We start from the raw sequence: 20,577 nt of genomic DNA on the forward strand, positions 1-20,577 counted from the left end.
AACCAGCCTTCTATAAGAAGAAAAGGAAAAAAAAAAAAAGGTGAGGGGAACACATTCCTTTAATTTTCATATTTGATACAGAGTTGTCCATCATTTGTGCCACTCATCAGCATAAATATTCTTGTCTGTATTTCAATGTCTATTGTGAAAATATACCTTAAGCAGACTCACATCTAAGAAAACCCAAACCACAAGATCTGTGTACACTCCAAATTATTTGGCTGCCAACCCCAGTTTAGAAAACACCTTATTACTCCAACTACAGCTTGTCAAACCCAAGCATTGGAATGAAGTATTTTAGATGTAAGAAAGTTTATGATGCAATGTGTTGAAAAGAAGTATCATTTCTAAGAGAAACTATGCTTTTCCAACCCACAATTTTTTCCAACCTGAAGTATGTATTTAATGCCTTTCCCTTTAATTGAACCATACTGGAAATAGTAAAGACCCTTCCTTTCACTTTCTGTAGTTTCTTGACTGGTTGGGTTCTTTTTAAGTTTAATTTCTCTGAAGGTGTTCTTCCGTTGAGTCACCAATCATTTCTAATCTTCCCCAGGCACTGCATCCTTGCCGAGCTACTCTGCAAAACCTCCATGGTCTGTCAGTGATAGGAGGAGGAGATGCCTGCAGATCGCAGATGGGCTAAAGCACCTCTGAGAGTGTTTGTGTCACCCTGTAGACACCCGAGGAGCTGGTTATGACACAGGTCTCAATTTAGGCAACTCAGTCAAGTGAGGTAGAGGAGACTCAGTCCAGTCTGAATAATTGGTGTATTTTGGCACTTGAAACTGGTTTGTTTAGTATTACACACTTGAGAGTTTTCAGTTTGACTGCTTTGAGAGAATTGATACTGTAAGTAGCTCTGTTGATAAGGAGCAAATTAGCAATATGTATGAAATGTTAATATGTGCAAATTAGCTACTCTGGACTATGAATCTTAATTTATTAAGGGAACGAAAAAATTTACAGAAACACAAACTGGTTTTGTTATGAGTGGGAAGATCATGGGAAGAAATGGGAACAACAACAATAACACGTAGATAATGCTGATCTTCAAAGAGGGAAAGGATAATTGTCCTGGTAATTTCTCTCCTGTAACTGAAGGTTAAATTTTGTATGATGGAAAATATAAGATCTGTAGTCCAGGATCATCAGAGATAGCTATATGACTGACTTCAGAAGGTACTGGCTTGAGTGATTCCTCCTTTTCTTATTTAATTACTTGTTGCCTCATTGCAAGGAGTATCCTGAAGTTAAAAAAGGCAGTGGCAATATGAGCTCAGCAAAACCAGAAGTTCAGCATTTGAAGGTTAATGGCTTCTCACCATTATGACTTTGTGCAGAACAGATATTTCATCAAAAATTCCTGTTGATTTTTTTTTTAGTTTAAGAGGGACAAATAACCTGGTTGATAGTCATGTTTTATGCAAATATCATAGAACCATAGAATGTTTTGGGTTGGAAAGGACCTTAAAGATCCAGTGCCCCTATCAAGGGTAAGGACACCTTACACTAGACCAGGTTGCTCAAAGTCTCATCCAGGCTGGCTTTGAATGCTTCCAGAGATGGGGTGTCCACAACAGTGGGAAACCTATTCCAGTGCTTCACCACCCTCATAGTGAGGGATTTCTTTTTATCTAATCCAAACCCACCCTCTTCCAGTTTGAAAATGTTATCCCTTGTCACAGTATCACAATATCACAGTATGTTTGGGATTGGAAGGGACCTCGAAAGATCACCTAGTCCAATCCCCCTTCTGGAGCAGGAACGCCTAGGTGAGGTCGCACAGGAACATGTCCAGGCAGGCCTTGAATGTCTCCAGGGAAGGAGACTCCACAACCTCCCTGGGCAGCCTGTCCCAGTGCTCTGTCACCCCCACTGAGAAGAAGTTTTTTCTCAAATTTAAGTGGAATCTCTTGTGTTCCAGCTTGATCCCATTACTCCTTGTCCTATCATTGTTTGCCACTGAGAGGAGCTTGGCTCCATCCTCGTGGCACTCACCCTTTATATATTTATAAACATTAATAAGGTCACCCCTTAGTCTCCTCTTCTCCAAATTAGAGACCCAGCTCCCTCAGCCTTTCTTCATAAGGGAGGTGCTCCACTCCCTTAATCATCTTTGTTGCCCTACGCTGGACCGTCTCCAGCAGTTCCCTGTCCTTCTTGAACTGAGGGGCCCAGAACTGGACACAATATTCCAGATGGGGTCTCACCAGGGCAGAGTAGAGGGGAAGGAGGACCTCTCTCGATCTACTAACCATCCCCTTGTAATACACCCGAGGATGCCATTGGCCTTCCTGGTCACAAGGGCACAGTGCTGGCTCATGGTCATCCTGTTGTCCACCAGGATCTCCAGGTCCCTTTCCTCTACACTGCTCTCTAATATGTAATTTCCCAACCTATACTGGAACCCAGGGTTGTTCCTGCCCAAATGCAGGACTCTACACTTTCCCTTGTTAAATTTCATTAAATTTTTCCCTGCCCAACCCTCCAGCCTGTCCAGGTCTTGCTGGATGGCAGCACAGCCTTCTGGTGTGCCAGCCACTCCTCCTAGCTTAGTGTCATCAGCAAACTTGCGATAGTACACTCAATTCCCTCATCCAAATCATTAATGAATATATTGAATAATATTGGCCCCAGTACTGACCCCTGAGGCACTCCACTAGATACTGGCCTCCAACTAGACTCCGCACCATTGACGTCCACGTTCTGGCTTCTCTCTTTAAGCCAGTTTGCAACTCATCTCACTGCTCTATTGTCTAGACCACACCTCCTCAATTTAGCTGTGAGGATGCTGTGAGAGACTGTGTCCTATCACTGCATTAGGGCCACAAAGCTGGTGAAGGGTTTGGACAGGAAGCCAAATGAGGAGCAGATAAAGCCGCTAGGTCTGTTTAGCCTAGAGGAGAAGAGGCTGAGGGGAGACCTCATCACAGTCTACAGCTTCCTCACAAGGGGAGGAGGAATGGTAGGTGCTGATCTCTTCTCTCTGGTCACCAATGACAGAAACCAAGGGAATGGCAGGAAGATGTGCCACGAGAAGTTTAGGTTAGACATTAGGAAAAGTTTCTTCACCTAGAGGGTGGTGGAACACTGGAACAGGGTCCCCAAGGGGTTAGTCATAGCCACATGCCTGACAGTATTTGAGAAGTTACTAAATAATGTCCTCAGACACATTATGTGAATTGTGGGGTTGTCAGATGTGGGGACAGGAGTTGGATCCTGGTGGGTTCCTTCCAACTTAGGTCTTTCTACAATTCTATGATTATATGCCCTTGTAAAAAGACCCTCTCCAGCTTTTTTGTAGGCCTTTTTAAAGTAGTGAAACGCTGCTATAGTGTCTGCCAGAAGCCTTCTCTTCTCCAGGCTGAACAACCCCAACTCTCCTGCCTGTCTCAGAGGAGAGATGTTCCATCCCTCTGTTCATCTTTGTGGCCTTCTCTGGACTCTCTCTAACAGGTCCATGAATTTCTTATGTTGAGGGCCCCAGAGCTGGATGCAGAACTCCAGGTGGGGTCTCACAAGAGTGGAGCAGGGCAGGAGAATCACCTCTCTCGACATGCTGGTCACATGTCTTTTGATGCAGCCCGGGGGTGCAAGTACACATTGCTGGTTCATGTTGAGCTTCTCATCAACTGACACCCCAATGACCTTCTCCACTGGGTGGTTGTCGGTTGATTCCCAGCCCAGCCAGAATTTGTGCACGGGATTGCTCCAACCCATGTATTGAACCTTGCACTGGGCCTTGTTGAACTCCATGGTGTTCACATGGGCCCATCTCTGAAGCCTTTCCAGATCCATCTGGATGGCACGCCTTCCCTCCACCAGCTTGGTGTGATAGTCAGACTTGTCTCAACTTGTTTCAGCTCACACTTTGCTGAGGTAGAGCAAAATCCTTATTCAGGTGCCTACTGAGATAAAACACTGATTTTGGGGAGAAAAACATTTCAAGGAAGGGTGAGGGATGAAATAACCATTTGCTGTAATGTCATAGATCACTATTTGTGTATGTGACCTTAAACTACTTAAAGTGCATTCACTTTTATTCACTTTACGTTTCATTTAAATATGCAGATAAATAAGTCCCAACTTAGGACTGTTAAATACCACCCATCCTATCAGAAGTAATAAATGGGAATCTAAAACATTTAGAAACATAAATAAAAGATAATAAATTTGAGAATTGTGATTGGTTAAGACTTTTCGTAATTTCACTACATATATGATTAAATAGATGAAAGAAACATGTAAAGCAGAAGTGGTAAAGGGGGTGAGGGAGAATACAAATCAGACTTTAGGTATGATTTGACTACCTGCAAGTCCAAAGAAATTTTCTGAGTGGAATAATCATATACCGTGGCTGGAAATTAATAGATTACTGCATATAACCAGGTCTTGAGAAAATGACACCTCTATAACAGAATTTTATCCTGTGTGTCATGTCACAAGATAGATATCAATAGATTAGAAGGATTTTATGGAAGAGAAAGGAAATTTGTCTCGGATTTAGACATTGTGAGCTATAAGGAAAGATTGAAAGAACTTAAATATATTTAGGTTGGATAAGAGATAGCAAAGGGGTGACATGATAATGGTCTACAGATAGCTGGAGGGTTTAAACACAAAGAAAGGAATGGTATTATTTTGTTCAGCATGGAGAAACAGAGAGACAAAATTAAGAAAGGGAAAACATATGTTCTGCAGCAAATTTATGTTTTGCATATTATGCTGTACACAAAAGGAATGATACGAGTTCTGTCATTTGGTACTACAAAGCTAAGTTGAGTGAAGTAATGGAGACTGTGCAGTAAGAGAAATCTCTAGAAAGATGGATAGAATAATCCTATTAGTGCCTGTAATGTTAAACTATGATACACAACAGGAAACAATACCTCCAAGCTAATCATACTCAACTACAGATGTGTTCTAAGATGCACTTCAAAATATTTTAAAATGTAATCATAAAAGTGTTTCTCTGTTGTTGTTTTCTTTTTAAGATTGCAGTTACTAAAAAGCAGAGAAACTGAAAAAAAATCACTACTACAAGGAGAAACAAAAAATTCAGACTTCAAGTAAGCCTGAAAGAGATTAAAATGTTAGAAAATGTAATGTGTTGAAGCATGCAAGCTGCTTTGCATTCCCCAAAATCCCATTTCTTCCTGCAGTTCCAAAGATGATCCATTCACTGAGTTATCGTTGTGTAAAACTCACAGAAATTTTATCACCATATGTACATGTATACATATTTGAAACACTAAATCGGTTCTTTATTGTGCTTCTCAAATATAAGTCCTGAACTCTTCCGCTGATTAGTGGAAATATCTTCCATTCCAGTTAAGACTGAATGATTGCTATGGTTTTACTAAAGGTGCAATCAAAAATTATTAAAGCAAGTCCTCTGTAGACTATTCATGTTTAGAGAAGCCATGAAGTTCAAACAATAATTATTATAATTAGATGGGACATAACATTTTATTTTCCTGTGCTAAATGTTACAGTCATCTGGGTTATCTTCTGTTAAGGCTAAACAGGATAGTTAGATTTCCAAAATCTTCCTTAGGGCTGCAGCACTTGAATCAGTATAAAGTCACTTTAGGGTTTTTTTTCATACTTTCATTTTATTTAAAGATTATTTTTGATTCTGAATGTTGTGGTTTTCTGTTAACTTAAAGATACTGTTTCATGAGGTTTTACAAGAGCAGCAATGGTAATATCCTTTTTTTCTCCTCTGTGCAGCATGATAATACAAAATAAAATGTAATGTATTACTTACCTAACAGTAGCAGGCAATAGTCTTTGCATATCATTCACATTGTCCTGTGGTAATACAACCACAGAGTTCCTTTTCCTATTTTTAAGTGCCCTTTACACTGTACAACCCAGCAACTCTTGTGCTGCATGTATACAAAGTATTAGATATATAGAAGATTAGACATATGTAAAAGAATAAAAATACGTTTTCTTGAAAAAAACTCTACTAATATGAAAAATACATTTCTTAATATAATGAAAAGAAATAGGGCCTCTCTTGTGCAGTATCCCTAGTTTTAATACAGTGATATTCTACTCAGAGGAAGTAAACCCAGTCAAACTTATCGTCATATAAAAACATAATGTGATATATTCATAGTAATAATTACTAGTACAATCTAGTGTCAATAGCAGCAAAATAACATTTGAAGTTTTGCTGTAAAATTTTCCTGTCAGTAACTAAAAACTATAAGGAATGTGGTGATGTTCCAAAGTGGCAGATGCTGTTCTGCTAGGTTGCTTTGTTTTGTTTATGTGGTTAAATAATTTATTAAGTCATCTCCCTGAATGGGAGCAGAAGCTTTTTGTAACTTTGCTGAATACCTTCAAAACACTGCTGAGGTGTTAGAGGTCAAACCAAAGGAAACCTTGACTGGTTTGCTGTCGGATCTTATTCTTTGGGTAATCCCATGGATACCAGCTGGATGTATGCAGATACATAACAATCTAGTGCTTAAACTATGTTTTTCCAGGGAGGAAGTACTAGGCATGAAGAAAAACAAAACAAACAAAAAATACAAGCAAACAAACAAAAATCCCCAGCAAACAAAAAACAAACTCTAGCTGAAATGTGCAAAGGAAACAACAGCACAATTCAGTACTATCTATTACCATGAAATCTTAACAACCTTTCTCCTAAGTGCTCAGTCAGACCCAGTCACAGGAGGGCTTCTACAGCTGTTCCAATCAAGTGGTTCTCTCCTACCCTCACCTCCCTCCCTGCTTCAAACCAGTATGAGTCCCACAGGTCTCCCAACTGTGATTTCCTTTTAGAATGAAACAGGCCAGTTTGTAAATAAATAGTTTGGTTTCAGCTGTTTTCTATCCCAACTTGTTTCACGAATAAGGTTAATGGGCAGTTGCACTTGCAGAACTGATGCTGATCATCCTCTCATGGGTGATGCTTTGAAATGAGCATCTCAAGGTTGCATATTCTGATGCAATCAAAGAATGAGCAACCAATGTAGTTGGTCTAACTTGCTTTAAGTGCCTTACTGCCATATAATAACACAAAAACAAGATGAGTGTAGGTATAAGGTCTTAGTGACATTGTTTTGTTCACTGGTAGCAAAACCTAGAGATGTCTATGTGGGTGATGTTATGTGAGTGGCAGAATTATCTTTCATATTATACTACATCACACTTGCCAAACCTAAAAACAAATAAACCCCCCAACTTATTGATATGTTCAAATATTTCTGACAGTTTTACAATTAATTTTCTACTCAAAATGCTGTATTTCTTTAAGATTTTGTAGAGATTTTCAAAGGTACTTAGTACTGATGTAAAGCTGTTATAATAGATGGGTGTTTTTGAACATCCCACTGAAATAGTGTATCTGGTGTTTTAATGGAAGGATAACTTTGTATTTGTTAAAATATTTTGGCTTAAAAAGCTGAGAATTTTTTGTTTATTTTGATAGAAGCTGAAGTAAGTTGTTGTACTCCTTTGTCCCCTTTTCCGCTAGGTAGTGATGTTTTATAGGACAACTGATATTGTTACACTTTGGAAGAAGGATGTCAGAATGTCCTGTGCTTACCATCTTAATGCCTTTCATATAACACATGATATTCCGTGTGAAAAAAATAATACAGTTTGAGTCTTCTACATACTACTTGACTGGGTTCACAGTCCTTCATACATGACTGCATATTTCTGTGTTTTTAATCAGGAGGGTGAAAGACTAGCAATTTTAACAGTCAGTAGCTTACCTGATCTGGAATGAATAATATCAGTGCAAACAAATTACACTTTGCTCCTTTGGACAAGTGGAGAATTAATTACTTAATGCAGAATTAATTGACTGGGAAGCAGTGACTGCAAACAACCAGACTCTGACGATGGGTCAGAGTCACGCGAAAAAAGCTGTTGAACTTTTCATAAGCCTTGTAAATCTTACACAAGAATTTTAGTAAAACACATTAGGCAATATAAGAAATAAAAAGTGCTGCAGTTCAGCTATCAGCCCTTCCAAACTGCAGGTTCTGCCTCTCTACAAACTCCCAGGCTTCCTGCCCTCTTTCCCTTTAAAGGTTTTGTTCATTTGCGTATCAAACTCTTCAGTCAGCTCCATTGTCTGCTCTGCATTTCTCATTACCAGCTGAATATCTTATCAAAAGACACTATCATTCGGAAAATGCATTGTTTTTGTTCAGTTTTAACATCATTTTTCCTGTGTCATTGAGCAAGCAGAACTGCAAGACAGTCAGGTAGAGGGAAAGTTTTCTTCTGTAGTTTAAGTCTTAGCTGTTTGAACTGTAAGCAGCAATAGAAAGCACGTTGGACTTAACCTCCTCACTGCAGGATTAGTAGTCAATATTGCTGCAGTGGGAAAGCAGTAGACCCCTTTCTCTACTAACACCACAAATTATAAGCCCTGAGCACCATTTCACCCTGATTTTGAAAGATGTACATTTGCCCTCTGCACTACTGCCTACTGTCTGTTCTTTCCACCTTCACCCTGCCCATAGCATGAAAGACCCACCATCTGCATTCACTAAGGCACTGAGGCACTGGAGAGTGCACCTCACATTTGGTGAACAGCAGAGCAGGGCTTCTATTTTTCTGGTTTTAGGTGGGGAAAGGGCATGCTGAGATAGGCATCTGGAGGTGTATCAGTGTCTCTATTAATGGACAAAGTGAGTATAGAAAGACAGGGAGCAAATGTGTCTGAGTGGAGCCCGCTCAACCTTTAAGAAAGCTGAGAGGGGGGAATCAGATGGGATGATTATGTTAGATATTCAGACTCTGTAGAAGCTGAAACTTTACTTTGTACTTGAGACCATGTAACTTAAACACCATGGGGTAAGACAGAGATGCTTCCTGGACCTGTGTTCCCATGCTTGACCTGAAATGCTTTATTTTCTCATAAAGTACTAAGGCAATAAATAGCATGGCTGCTATAGAGGAGAGCAGGTCTAGAGGCATAAATTCAATAGGAATTATATTTGATTGCTTTGCTTTTGCATCATGTAAACATTAGCTCAGTTCTATATCTTTTGGGTACTAAAATCTGAACCAATATCCAATGTTTTTCCCCAGAAAAAAAGCTGAAGTAAAATGCTGATGTTGAGACAACTAAAGGAATAAGAAATAATAGCAATCATGCTGACTCTAGAGAAAACTGAAGTACACAGTAGAGGATTTATCTCTTGCTTAGATCCTCAGATGGGGCTCAGTTGGATTGTCATCTGGATCTGCAAGAGGAAACAGTGAAGTCAGGAATTGGAGGCTGTGTTGTTTCTTTGAAGCAGGTTCGGTGAAGCATTTATGAAGTAAGAGATTATTCAGGATAGCTTTGTCACTGCAGGAGCTGCTGCATTTTCCTTTTTCATTTTTCTTTCTCAATCCTCTGCATGTATAAATGAACCTCAAATCTGCAGAGATCCATGTAAATATGGAGTCAACTTTTCAAAGGTTTTACCAGTTTCCTGAGGACCCCAGGCAAAAGTTGCTGCGTAAGAACCTCCTGGCTGGCCTTTGCATGCTGATGATCTGACCTGAGACCAGCCAGGTACCATCATTTGCATCTAAAATCAGTTCTTCTGTGCTGTGTTTCCTCCATATTATTTTCAGATTTACTGCCTAAATTAATCTACTATTATAAATCTGTAGACTTATTATTTACATGAATGCTGACAGCAGTGTTTAAAATTATTTTCTTTGTGTTTGCACATATTGAACCTCAGCATTGTATTTAGATTATCTTTGCTTCTTTTTCACATTCAGCCATCTTAGATGATCCTATGCTGTTATTTGCCACACTCTCTGTTCCAGCATTGAAAAGATGGAAGTTGCAGAATCACAGAAGGGTTAAAGTTGGAAGGGATCATCTGGTCCAAAACCCCTTCTCAAGCAGAGCCACACAGAGCCAGTTGCCCAGGACCATGACTAGGTGTTTTTCTAATATCTCCACTACCTCTCCAGGGCAACCCACGCCAGTGCTCAGTTACCCCCACAGGAGAAAAGTGTTTCCTGATGTTCAGAGGGAAATCTTGTGTTTCAGTGTGGCCACTGCCTTTGGTCCTACCACTGGGAATGACTGAAAAGAGTGTGGCTCTGGCCTCTTTTCACCCTCCATTCAGGTATTTATGTGCATCCATATAGTCAGTCACTGAAGGGACCTGCTGTGGAGCTGACCTGGTCTGCAGTAAAGTGGCAAATCTTAGCACAGAGAGGGTTTTTCTGAGGCAGGGGAGTGCTGGGGCAGCACATAGACCCACCAGGAGCTTGCAGGTCTCTCTTGCAGGAGTCCCTGATGAGACCTGGGTGTTGCCAGGACAATGGTGACTATAACTATGAAAAGCTGTTTAGCACTGTGACCAGAACAGGCAAGCATAGCATGATGCTGCAGCTTGTGGGGCAGTTCTCATGAAAGAGTACTCAGGAAGGGCCAAGAAGCTCTGTCAGCTCAACCCGAGAGTAGTGATATCTATCTAGCAGAAAGCCATGGTCTCTTTAAGGTCACCACCACCCACCACAAGTGATGCAGCTGCCCAGACTGAGATTCTGTGGGAAGACGCTATCACCCAAGTGCTGCGCTGCAGGGTGTGCCATGCTCTACACCAATACTAGATGGCAGCAGTGAGTACAGCTGTGGGAGGTGTGCTCAGGTAGAGAAACTTAGTGGCAGAGCTTGGAAGGAGGTGAATACATTGAGGAGTATCAGGGAGTGCAAGAGGGAGATAGACCAGTGGAGTCAATACCCTATCTTCCCTGAAGCAGGCCCAGCAGGTCAACAGAGTATATGGCACAGAGGACATGTTCCACACTCTGCTCAGTGGAACATAGTGACTTGAAGGATAGCCGGCAATAGCAGCATGTTCCTGCCCAGAGCAGAAGGAGGGTCTCTGCTGTGGCTACCCCACCTTTCCAGGTTCCCTTGCATGACAGGTATGAGGATCTGCAAGTGGAACTGAACAACAATATTAAGAAAAGTGGTTCAACTAAGTTGCAGGTGCCACAGAGGTTAACTCAGTCTGAACCCTCCATCAAAACTGCTGCTGTAAAGTAAAAAAAAAAAAAAAAAAAGGCAGGTTGTTGTCATAGGAGACTCCCTTCTGAAGGGAACAGAAGCCTCAATATGTAAACTCGACCCACTTCTTAATACAGTCTGATGTCTCCTTTGGGCCAGTGTTAAAGATGTGAAGATAAAACTTCCTACCCTGACACATATCTTGGATTGTTATCCATTATTGATTTTTTGGGTAGGCAGTGATGAGGCTGCAATGGGAAATCTGAAGGAAACCAAGAGGGACTTCAGGGCCTTGAGAAAACTGATTAAGAGATCAGGAGCACAGGTCTGAGCATTTTAAGACAGGAAAGGAAAACCAATGTTTACCAACAGACTTAAAACAAAAATTCAAGTTGAAAGAATCTGGAATCTGACTAGTTTGTGATGGTTAAAATAGTTATTCTTCTGAAAAGGGACATAAGGTCTTTTGTTAAAAGCGTTGGGAAGCTTAGTTTTGTACTAGGAAGATGGTTTCAGGTTTGACTTTGTGTACCACTGTGCAGAATTACCAATTAACATGCTTCCCTGTAGCATATACTTTTTCCTTAGATGTTTGAGTCCTGACCCTCCATATTTCTCAGAGTTGTTTTCTCAGAGTCAAGTCCTGAGATTTCACAGCTTAAGGCGATATGGCTGCAGATATTAAACTTCTGTTTTAATCTCACAGCTGCTTTCTAGAATGCTTGAGAAATATGTTGCTGGAGAAATTTGGAATAAGAGCTCTTCATCAAAAATCAGGAAGACTATTATTTGAGCTAAGGTAAAATTATGATGTGTTCCTCTGGGATGCAAACTGGCTTTGTAAAATCACATCACCAGGTGGTATCAGTGCTGTGAAGTAAACCAGAACTATTAAGGTCATATTGTTCCTTTCCTCTCACTCTGGCTTCTTAGGTATTCTCAATTATTTAAAAACTTTCACTGCCAAGGTGTTCTTTTCTGCACTGGAGCTGAATGGACAGCTCTTGATTTTCAGCTTCCACTTCCCTCACAAACGGGTCATCCACTGGAAGCAGTAGTCCATAAACTTCTTGGATCTACCCATGCTTTTAATTCTAAACTCCTGACTGACATTTTATAGCTTAATATAATTGGATATGCCAACTGAAGATCACTTGTGATTTTTCACAAGCTTCAGTAAATTGATAAATTACTGACTGTAAATAAAGATTACTGCCTCTCTCAGTTTTAAACTTTGTTTTCAGTTGCTTTTGACTTACTAGACATATAAAATAATATTTCATGCTGCAAATGTATCCAGAAGTCAGTCTAAGAAAATTTATGCATGCGAAATTAGTCCTAGCAATCTTTTATTCGAGAAGGTCTGACTTTCTTCTAGAGCAGGCTTTCTGACTTGTGCCAGAAAGTACTTACATTTGCTTCGTTTTCCTGCTAGTCCTGTGAAAACTCACACAGGTCAAAAAGTCAATCTGCATGTGCTCCAAAATGACAAAGGATTTCTTGGCTCAGGTCTCTGGCTGCTCCCAGTAAACATGCTGCAACATCACAGAGGGCTTATGAGTGACAGTGTGTTTACCTTCCCCACCAAAGAATGGCTTGTGATCCGTTCAGCCTTAAATCCACAGATTTAAGATTGAAGTTAAAATAAATCTGCAATTTTTTTTTGTAATCGCTACTTGGAGTAGCTCCAAGCTGATCACTCAAACCAAGGTATCACAGTCCCTGAATTAATACAACTGAGTCTCTTGTCAATTGATCTGTGTTATCTGCCTGTTTGTATGCACCTAATCCACCTCAAATAAAACATATTAATTTAAATTACTATGAAGGGAATTACCATAATAATTTGTTATACACATCTTGCTTACTTCATGGTAAAGGTGAAGTAAAAAGATATAGTCAGTTGCTGTGACTTTGCTGAAGAGCAAGAATTCATTAATCTGAAAAAAACCAGACAAACAAACAAACAAAAACCTGTTCCTTTTGAAAGACAATTTATACACAGAAAAGTAAGATTTTTCTGCCTTGTGTTTGAAGAGAAGTTGCCTTTTTGTTCAGTCCCTTTAAACCACCCATTTGCCAAGGAGGAAACCAGCTCATTCAAACCTAGAGAACAACAGAGTGGTACATGGGATAGTATGGGGAGGAACTTAAAAAGGCAATGGAGTGGAGGATGTGCTTGCCTGAGGTTATGAAGACAAAGTATAGGAACCAGAGAAGAAAGCAGAGGAAGAGTCTGAAAGTCAGGAAAAAATAGGAGGAGAATGCAGGAGCTTGTTGCCCTGTATCATTTCCAGCATTGCTGGAAGGTGGAAAGATGGGGATGTTGCTGTGTATATGCCAGCTGAGTGCTCGCTAAGCCAAACGAGACTGGAAATTTGGGAGGCTTATCAAGAAGGAGCAGACATGTCAGCCAAATATACCCTTTGCGATTCAGAGAAAATGTTGAGATAGAAAGCCAGGTTCTACGGTTCTAGCAAGAAGATCAAAGTAACTACAACAAAAGAGAAAATACATCAGGCCACTGAGATCAGAAAGACTTCTGCCATCATCAGAAGAATGGAAGGCAGCAGAACAAGATGCCAATGGAGATAATGGGATGTGGTTCAGGAGATAGAAGGAAGAAACTAGCTGTGGGACAAAGAAAGAGGAACTGTGAAATAGGATACTGATATTAGACTGCCAGGGTGTAGGAGGTACAAGAACACACTATCATGCTCATTGTACAAATTGGAGTTGGTCAAGGGGACAAATACCACTGCTCAGGAATGAACAGACTATCAGTGCCATGGGCAGTGAGCAATTGCATTCTGCATCTCATTTTGCATATTCTATTATTGTTATTTTATCTTCCTTTGCTGTCCTATGAAACTGTTCTTATCTCATCCTATGAGTTTTTCTTCACTTTCTGGGTCTCTCCTCAAACCCACTTGGTGTAATGAGCGAGTGGCTGTGTGGTCCTATTTGCCGTCTGGGGTTAAATCATTACACTAGTACACATCACTTTTTTCTTACTTCAGTGTAACAGTTTCATGGCTCTCAGTTTGGACAGGAAAATGAACAGTCCCCACATCTTTCCTGCTTTGAGTGTTTCTTGTGGTTCAAAAGGCAAAACTCCAGAGTCAAGCACAGAAGATCTGAAGGACAAGGTTGTGGCACAGAATACGAAACTTCTTGTAACTGGAGGCATACCTGGGGTTCACATCAGGGGCAAAAATCCTTTCATGCTTTATGCCAGAATATCATCTCCAAGGAAATCTGACAACTTCAAAGGTGCCAGTGCAAAACTGTTGATCTTCACACACACTGTTAGATAAAGTTCACTATCCTAGAAAGTATTGCAGATTGCAGTAAGATTGAAAGTGTTGCAGTCTAGTCATTCATTTGCACTTTCTTGTTATTTAGACAGCTCTGTGTATAACATTTATGTTGTATGGCATGGGTGTCAAACTCGTTTTGACTGGGGGCCACATCATCCTCACAGTTGCCTTCAAGGGGCTGAATGGAATTTAGAACTGCATAAATGTAACTACACCTACATATATGCAGTCCTAAAATTACATTCAGCCCTTTGAAGGCAATCGCAAAGCTGATATGGCCCCTGCCAAAAATGAGTTTGACATCCCTGCATACAGACACATATAAAAATAATTTTTAGGAAGTCTTAAAATTCCTTGTACCAGAAATACAAGGATCTTCACTAAAAACATTTACCTATTTACCTATTTACAAATTACATACACTAAAACACAGGCACTTGTTTTTCTGTTGTTGTTTGTTTGTTTTTGTTTTGTTTTTTTTGTTTGTTTGTTTTTTTATTATTATTCACAAATGGTTTGTAACCATTGTAAACTAGGGGAGTCTGATAATTTGTTCTTTTCAGAAGTGCTTTGGGATTTTTAATGAGCACAAAGTAAATAGGACTTCATCTCAACATTTATGCTGAGCATTTATTGCCTCACTATGGATAAAAAGGGAATAGACAAAGTAGGTCTTCTGAGACCCATAAACTCCAGATATAACACAGTTTTAAAATCAGGTGCACTGGGGTAATGTTCCAGAACAGTTTCAAAGCCAGTCACCCTTGGAGGTGTTGAATACCTCCAGCCCCTTTTCTCCTTGTGCTTAATTTCCTGTTTCTTACTGAAGGTGCACTCTTTGCCATTTCATTTCAGTATCTCTAACAAATATGATCCCACAAAAAAACCATTTTAAATTTCCTGACTTGTCCAAAGACTTGATTCCAGTAACAGGAACTGTTCATCTATGACCTGGATGAAGAGACTGAATGTACCCTCAGCAAGTTTGCTCATGATAAAAAACTGGGAGGAGTGGTTGATACATCAGGAGTCTTCACTGCCATTCAGTGAGACTTTGGCAGGCTGGAGGACTCAGCAGAGAAGAACCTGATGAAATTTAACAAGGGCAAGTGCAGGGTCCTGCACCTGGGGAGGAGTAACCCCAGACACCAGTACAGGTTAAGGGTTGACCTGTTGGAAAGCAGCACTGCAGAGAAAGACCTGCAAGTTCTGGTTGACATGAGTCAGCAATGTGCCTTTGTGGTCAAGGAGGCCAATGGTATCCCAGGGTGCATTAGGAAAAGTATGGCCAGTATGTCAAGAGAGGTTATCCTCCCCCTATATTCTGCCCTGGTGAGGTCATATCTGGAGTACTGCATCCAGTTCTGGGCTCCCCAGTTCAAGAAGGACAAGAAATTACTGGAGGGAGTCCATCAGTGGGCTACAAAGATGATTAGGGATCTGGAGCATCTTATGAGGAAAGACTGAGAGACCTGGGTCTGTTCAGTCTGGAGAAGAGAAGGCTGAGAGGGGATCTTATCAATGTTTATAAATATCTGAAGGGTGGGTGTCAAGAGAATAAGGCCAGATACTTTTCAGTGGTGCCCAATGACAGGATGAGGGGCAACAGGCATAGACTAAAGCATGGGAGGTTCCATCTAAACATGAGGAGAAACTTCTTTCCTTTGATGGTGCCAGAACACTGGAACAGGCTGCCCAGAGAGGTCAAGGAGTCTCCTTCTCTGGAGACATTCAAACCTTGCGTGAACACATTCCTGCGTGATTTGTTCTAGATGAACCTGTTTTAGCAGGTGGATTGGGCTAGATGATCTCCAGAAGTCCCTTACAACTCCAGCCAATCTGTGATTCTCTGAGAAAAGAGAAAAATAATATAATCTCAACATTTTTAGTGGCTTCCAGCAAAATGTTTCTTTTTCTACCAGTTGAATCCAGTCTTCATTCTTAGCTATTATCTCTCCCTACCTCATGTGTCTAGCAAAACAGAGCTAAAGTTTTCCACTGATAACATGGATTTAGTTACTATGACTAGTGCTACTTCCTTTCACGATAGCTGCTCCAGCCTACTTTTTTCTCCAGAGTTTTGCCTTCTGTTGCACACAGTGCAGATCGGTCTTCTATCCCAATCTCTATTGTTTGGCAGATTCTTGATTTTTATTGTTGTTGTAATGGGCATGTTAATGGCTAAACTGCTCTATGAAAATATTTCTCAGAAAATGAATGAATTTGTAAAGGAACTGTGCCACCCAGCAAATTGTATGGGCTTTTTCCTCAAAGAACATGCTTGCTTTTCCACATCTGTTTAGAGGACATATTTACTCAAAAGATGCTTGGACTCTGTCTTCAAAGTATGAAGTAATAGATGGAGCCATCCTTATATCTATGAAACAATCTAGATTTTAAACAGCTGAAAGACCATAATTAATTAAGATACTCTAAGAAGTTGTGATCACATGCCACTTTTTAAAACTAGTTTATGCTTTTCTAACTTCTGGTCATGTACTTTTTTTTTCCTTTTTTTTTTTTTCCTTTTTTTTTATTTTAACAGGGTATAAAACTTATGGAATTTGAACACCAATACATCAGTAACTAACAATTGTATATAGTTTCTTTTTCTGCTTGGATTAGTCAGCATTTGGATACAAGTAGGTTCTTCCAGAGCATAAGACTATGGTCATATTTCTGATAAATTTCTAAGAATGTTATCATTAAATTCAAAGAGCTGAAGATTAAGCTGAATACATAGAAACAAACAGATCTTCAGGTAAATGAGAGCTAAGGAAGAGGATTGAAACACAAAAATAGAAATAAGTGATCTTACAATGCTGGAAGAAAGCTGCATGGAAAGGTTTCCAACTGAACCTTTTCAACATGTCAACTGGCTTACTGGGACACAACCCTCTCCTTAAAGCAAAATATCTCCCTCCAAAGTCTACTGAACTATATGTGTGACTTCTGTGTATGAATAGGTCCCTCTGAGAAATTGGTAATACTGGTACATGGTTCATGTTTTTCCCTGGGCATGAACTAGCTGGTTCATAAAAAGTGACCCGGGAGACACTTCTGCAGTATGCCAGTGTAAGGGGTCAGCAGGTAGAGCAGTGAGGCTAAAATGCAAGAGTATTTTATTCCTGATCTTTTAGCTGTAGATGGGCATTTGGACACCCAAGCAATGATTTCAGAGTTAAAAACAGTAGACATGGACACTTTAAAATGGTTTAAGATTCAATACTACAGTGAGCACAGTGTATGGAGAAGCCATCGTGAGACAAGGATTTTTCCTGTGTAGTTGCAAACGTAGGATGAGTAACTAAAGCACTTGAGCCTCCTAGGAGGGTTTGTGAAATAAAAATCACTCACTAAGGAGCAGTTTTATGTTTAAATGGTTCTGCTGTCATATGAAAAACTGCTCTAAAATATGATTAAAGTTTTGCTATCTGGCTGCAAGAGAGTACGGTTTTCAACAGAATATTTACTTCAGTGGGGCTACTTTTACAGTCTTACACCTGTAAATTTTCCCACTGTACACCTGTAAAATTTCTCACTTCAGTCCTTGTTAGTAAAGGTTTTGCTCCTTTGTCAGGGAAGGAGTAAGTCACAGATTCATGAACAAATTCACTTCTATATTAGAAAACAATGAAGAATATATATATATTTAAAGTAGAGAAACAAGCAAAATTAAAAATATTTTAAAGCAATATTTAACACTGAATTGACAAAATAAGAGCTAAACAGTCACTGTTTCATCATAAGTTTTTGTGTATGATTACAGCATATAATCTAGCATGTTTATTGTACATTTTGAGAATATAAATATTGAGTCAAAATAGGCATAGCTAATAAACATGGAATAAAAAGTCCAAAATAAATTTGTAGTCAAATATGCATGAATGTGTATGCACTTGGTAGACACTAGTGGAATTTTCCCATTCCATCATAGTCCCTTTTGATAAACATTAATATTTAAAGATTATGGACTACCATTATATCTGCAATGTTGCTCATGAAAGCCTGAGAATAAAAATATTTCCTGAAATCAGGTAGGTCCAGCACAAATTGGTACTGGAAGTATGTGCTTATATCTTAGATCATGTCTGCACAGGAGCTTCTTTACTGGTACAGGAGTCTGGTTCACTTTATAGCTTCTAATGTGGCTGGAAATATATCAGCAAAATCAATATATTAACTTTGTATAATATCTCCTTTTTCCCTTTTATTTCAGGAAAATAAACTATACCAGTAAATGAGAAGTTTGGCTGGCAGCAGTTTACTTGTGCTGAAGTCTGCTGAACACAATCATGTTGGTCAGCAATCACAGCCCCACAGCCTTAGCCAAGACAGATGTAGAAATTACTTATTAAAGCATTTGTTCTTTGCCAGATGTAGAGAGTGAGTGGTTCTTGTGAAAGAGGTTCGTTGTCTCCCATTGAAGTGTAACACGGATGTGGCATGTACAACTTCCTTTTTCACTTACATACTTCAGAGCTTCTTATGTGGAAGCCCCAGACACCAACGAAAATAATGTTTTATTTCCTAAGTCTGAGCATACCATCTCTGAAGCCACATCAGTGCATGGTAACTTGCAATACCTTTATGATAAGAAGCTGTCAGCATTTAATGTATTTTTCCAGATAACCCACCCAAACTAGCATCTCTTTTCAATATTTGTCAGAGCAACAGTTATATGTTACAGTGACAGACTTGGAACATTTTATGTCTCCTACCTAAGCTCTTTGCCAGTCTTACCATCAGCAGCCCTTTGGGTTGTTTGAGACTTAATGAAGGAGGAAAAGCTGTCTTACCTAACTGAACTGCTGCCAGCATCAAGGTCTTGTGCTGTCACTGCACCTATAATGGTCCCCACAGGTGTATCCTCATAAACCTCCATTGTGTATGTAGGCTTGCTGAAAACTGGAGGTTCATCCATGTCCAACACATTTATCTTCACAGTGGCAGTATCTTTGAATGGACCCACAGAGTGAAATCGATGGTCAAGATGGAGATTGGAGGCCTCGACTTTAAAGGTGTATGCCTTTTTTGTTTCAAAGTCTAATGGCTGTAGAAAGAACAAAAGCAAAACTTCAGATTTGACTAAAAATTAATCATTTCAGAATCATTTTGGTAGGATTCATCTGACATAACTTAAGACGTCTTCAGTGTAAACTTCTGTTTCTGAGCTAATCATCTAAGATTGTTTTCCAGTTCATCTCATGATAAGGTGGTTTCTGAAATAGGCCAGATGAATCATACCCAGGAAATGTTTGGCCACATCAAAAATATTAGGATGACTGGCATGGATATAAACAGTTACAGTGTAGGTGTCTGAAGTTAAATGAATGAGATTCATCTCTTGCAAATGAGCTGTGTGCAGGTTAGCCAGAGATCTGCATTCACAACTCCCATGAACAGGCAATCGACAGTTTCTAGCTGACCCAGTTCCTTATATAGGAGACTTTATTTTTTTTATTATTATTAATTTTTTTTTTTTTTTTTTTTTTTTTTTTAGCAGGGAAAGCTTTCAGAGGACCACGACAGCAATCGAGATGAGCCCAAATGAAAACTCTGATATATATCAATGGGTCAAGCCAAATTTCAGCTATGGCTTGAAATGTGAATTAAAACTTGATCTGAACCAAGTTTTTCCCGTAAAATGTCAATCTTAGCAGTAAACTGCTATTCGCACTGTGTGTTTGAACTTCATGTGGGTTGAAAAATGCAGACTTCAACGCTGTCTTATGATTCTAAATGTAATCCATAAGGTCTTGAAAGCAGCATAGCAGCCTTTGTGTACCTATCTGGGTTTTTTATGGAAATGCATCCTGCAATCAGATTGCTTTGGTGTAGGTTTCTGTGAACGTATATCAATTTAGTGCCTTTGGTTTTAGAAAACTAATAATCTCAAAAACATTTATGCAGTCTTATTTAGTTGAAAAGACAGAGAGGCTTTATTTTCACTTAAAGGGCTTAGTTGCATTGGTTTTCATGTTGTTTTTAAATGTCACTGACAAAGTATTTTCTTGATACCTGGGTAACACTGGCACCTAGTGGTTTTTGCCTGTAATTGTCGAGTTGGAAATTTTCTAACAGGAAAGGACATGCTATCACGAAAAGAGAGCAAGATCACATGTGTATAAGTAAGAATATTTCAATGTCAGTACTTTTTTTTCTTTTTCCAGCCATCATTACCACAGTGTTTCCAGTCATTTGTCACAGCTAGGATACATTTAAATTCTGCCATTTTCTGTCCTTATCACA

General features: G+C 39.6%; 1 protein-coding gene across 7 annotated transcripts in view; it reads right to left on the bottom strand.

The window, feature by feature from the left end:
- CDH12 (cadherin 12) overlaps window positions 1-20,577 on the bottom strand; it is a 577,123-nt gene that overhangs the window by 32,109 nt on the left and 524,437 nt on the right. For all 7 annotated transcript variants that reach the window (XM_071804496.1, XM_071804493.1, XM_071804491.1 and 4 more), the window contains one exon: window positions 19,125-19,378. In XM_071804496.1, coding sequence (XP_071660597.1) covers window positions 19,125-19,378 — 254 coding nt within the window. The remainder of the gene's footprint in view (window positions 1-19,124; window positions 19,379-20,577) is intronic.

This window comes from Patagioenas fasciata, chromosome 2, assembly GCF_037038585.1.
Source record: "Patagioenas fasciata isolate bPatFas1 chromosome 2, bPatFas1.hap1, whole genome shotgun sequence".
Lineage (NCBI taxonomy): Eukaryota > Metazoa > Chordata > Aves > Columbiformes > Columbidae > Patagioenas > Patagioenas fasciata.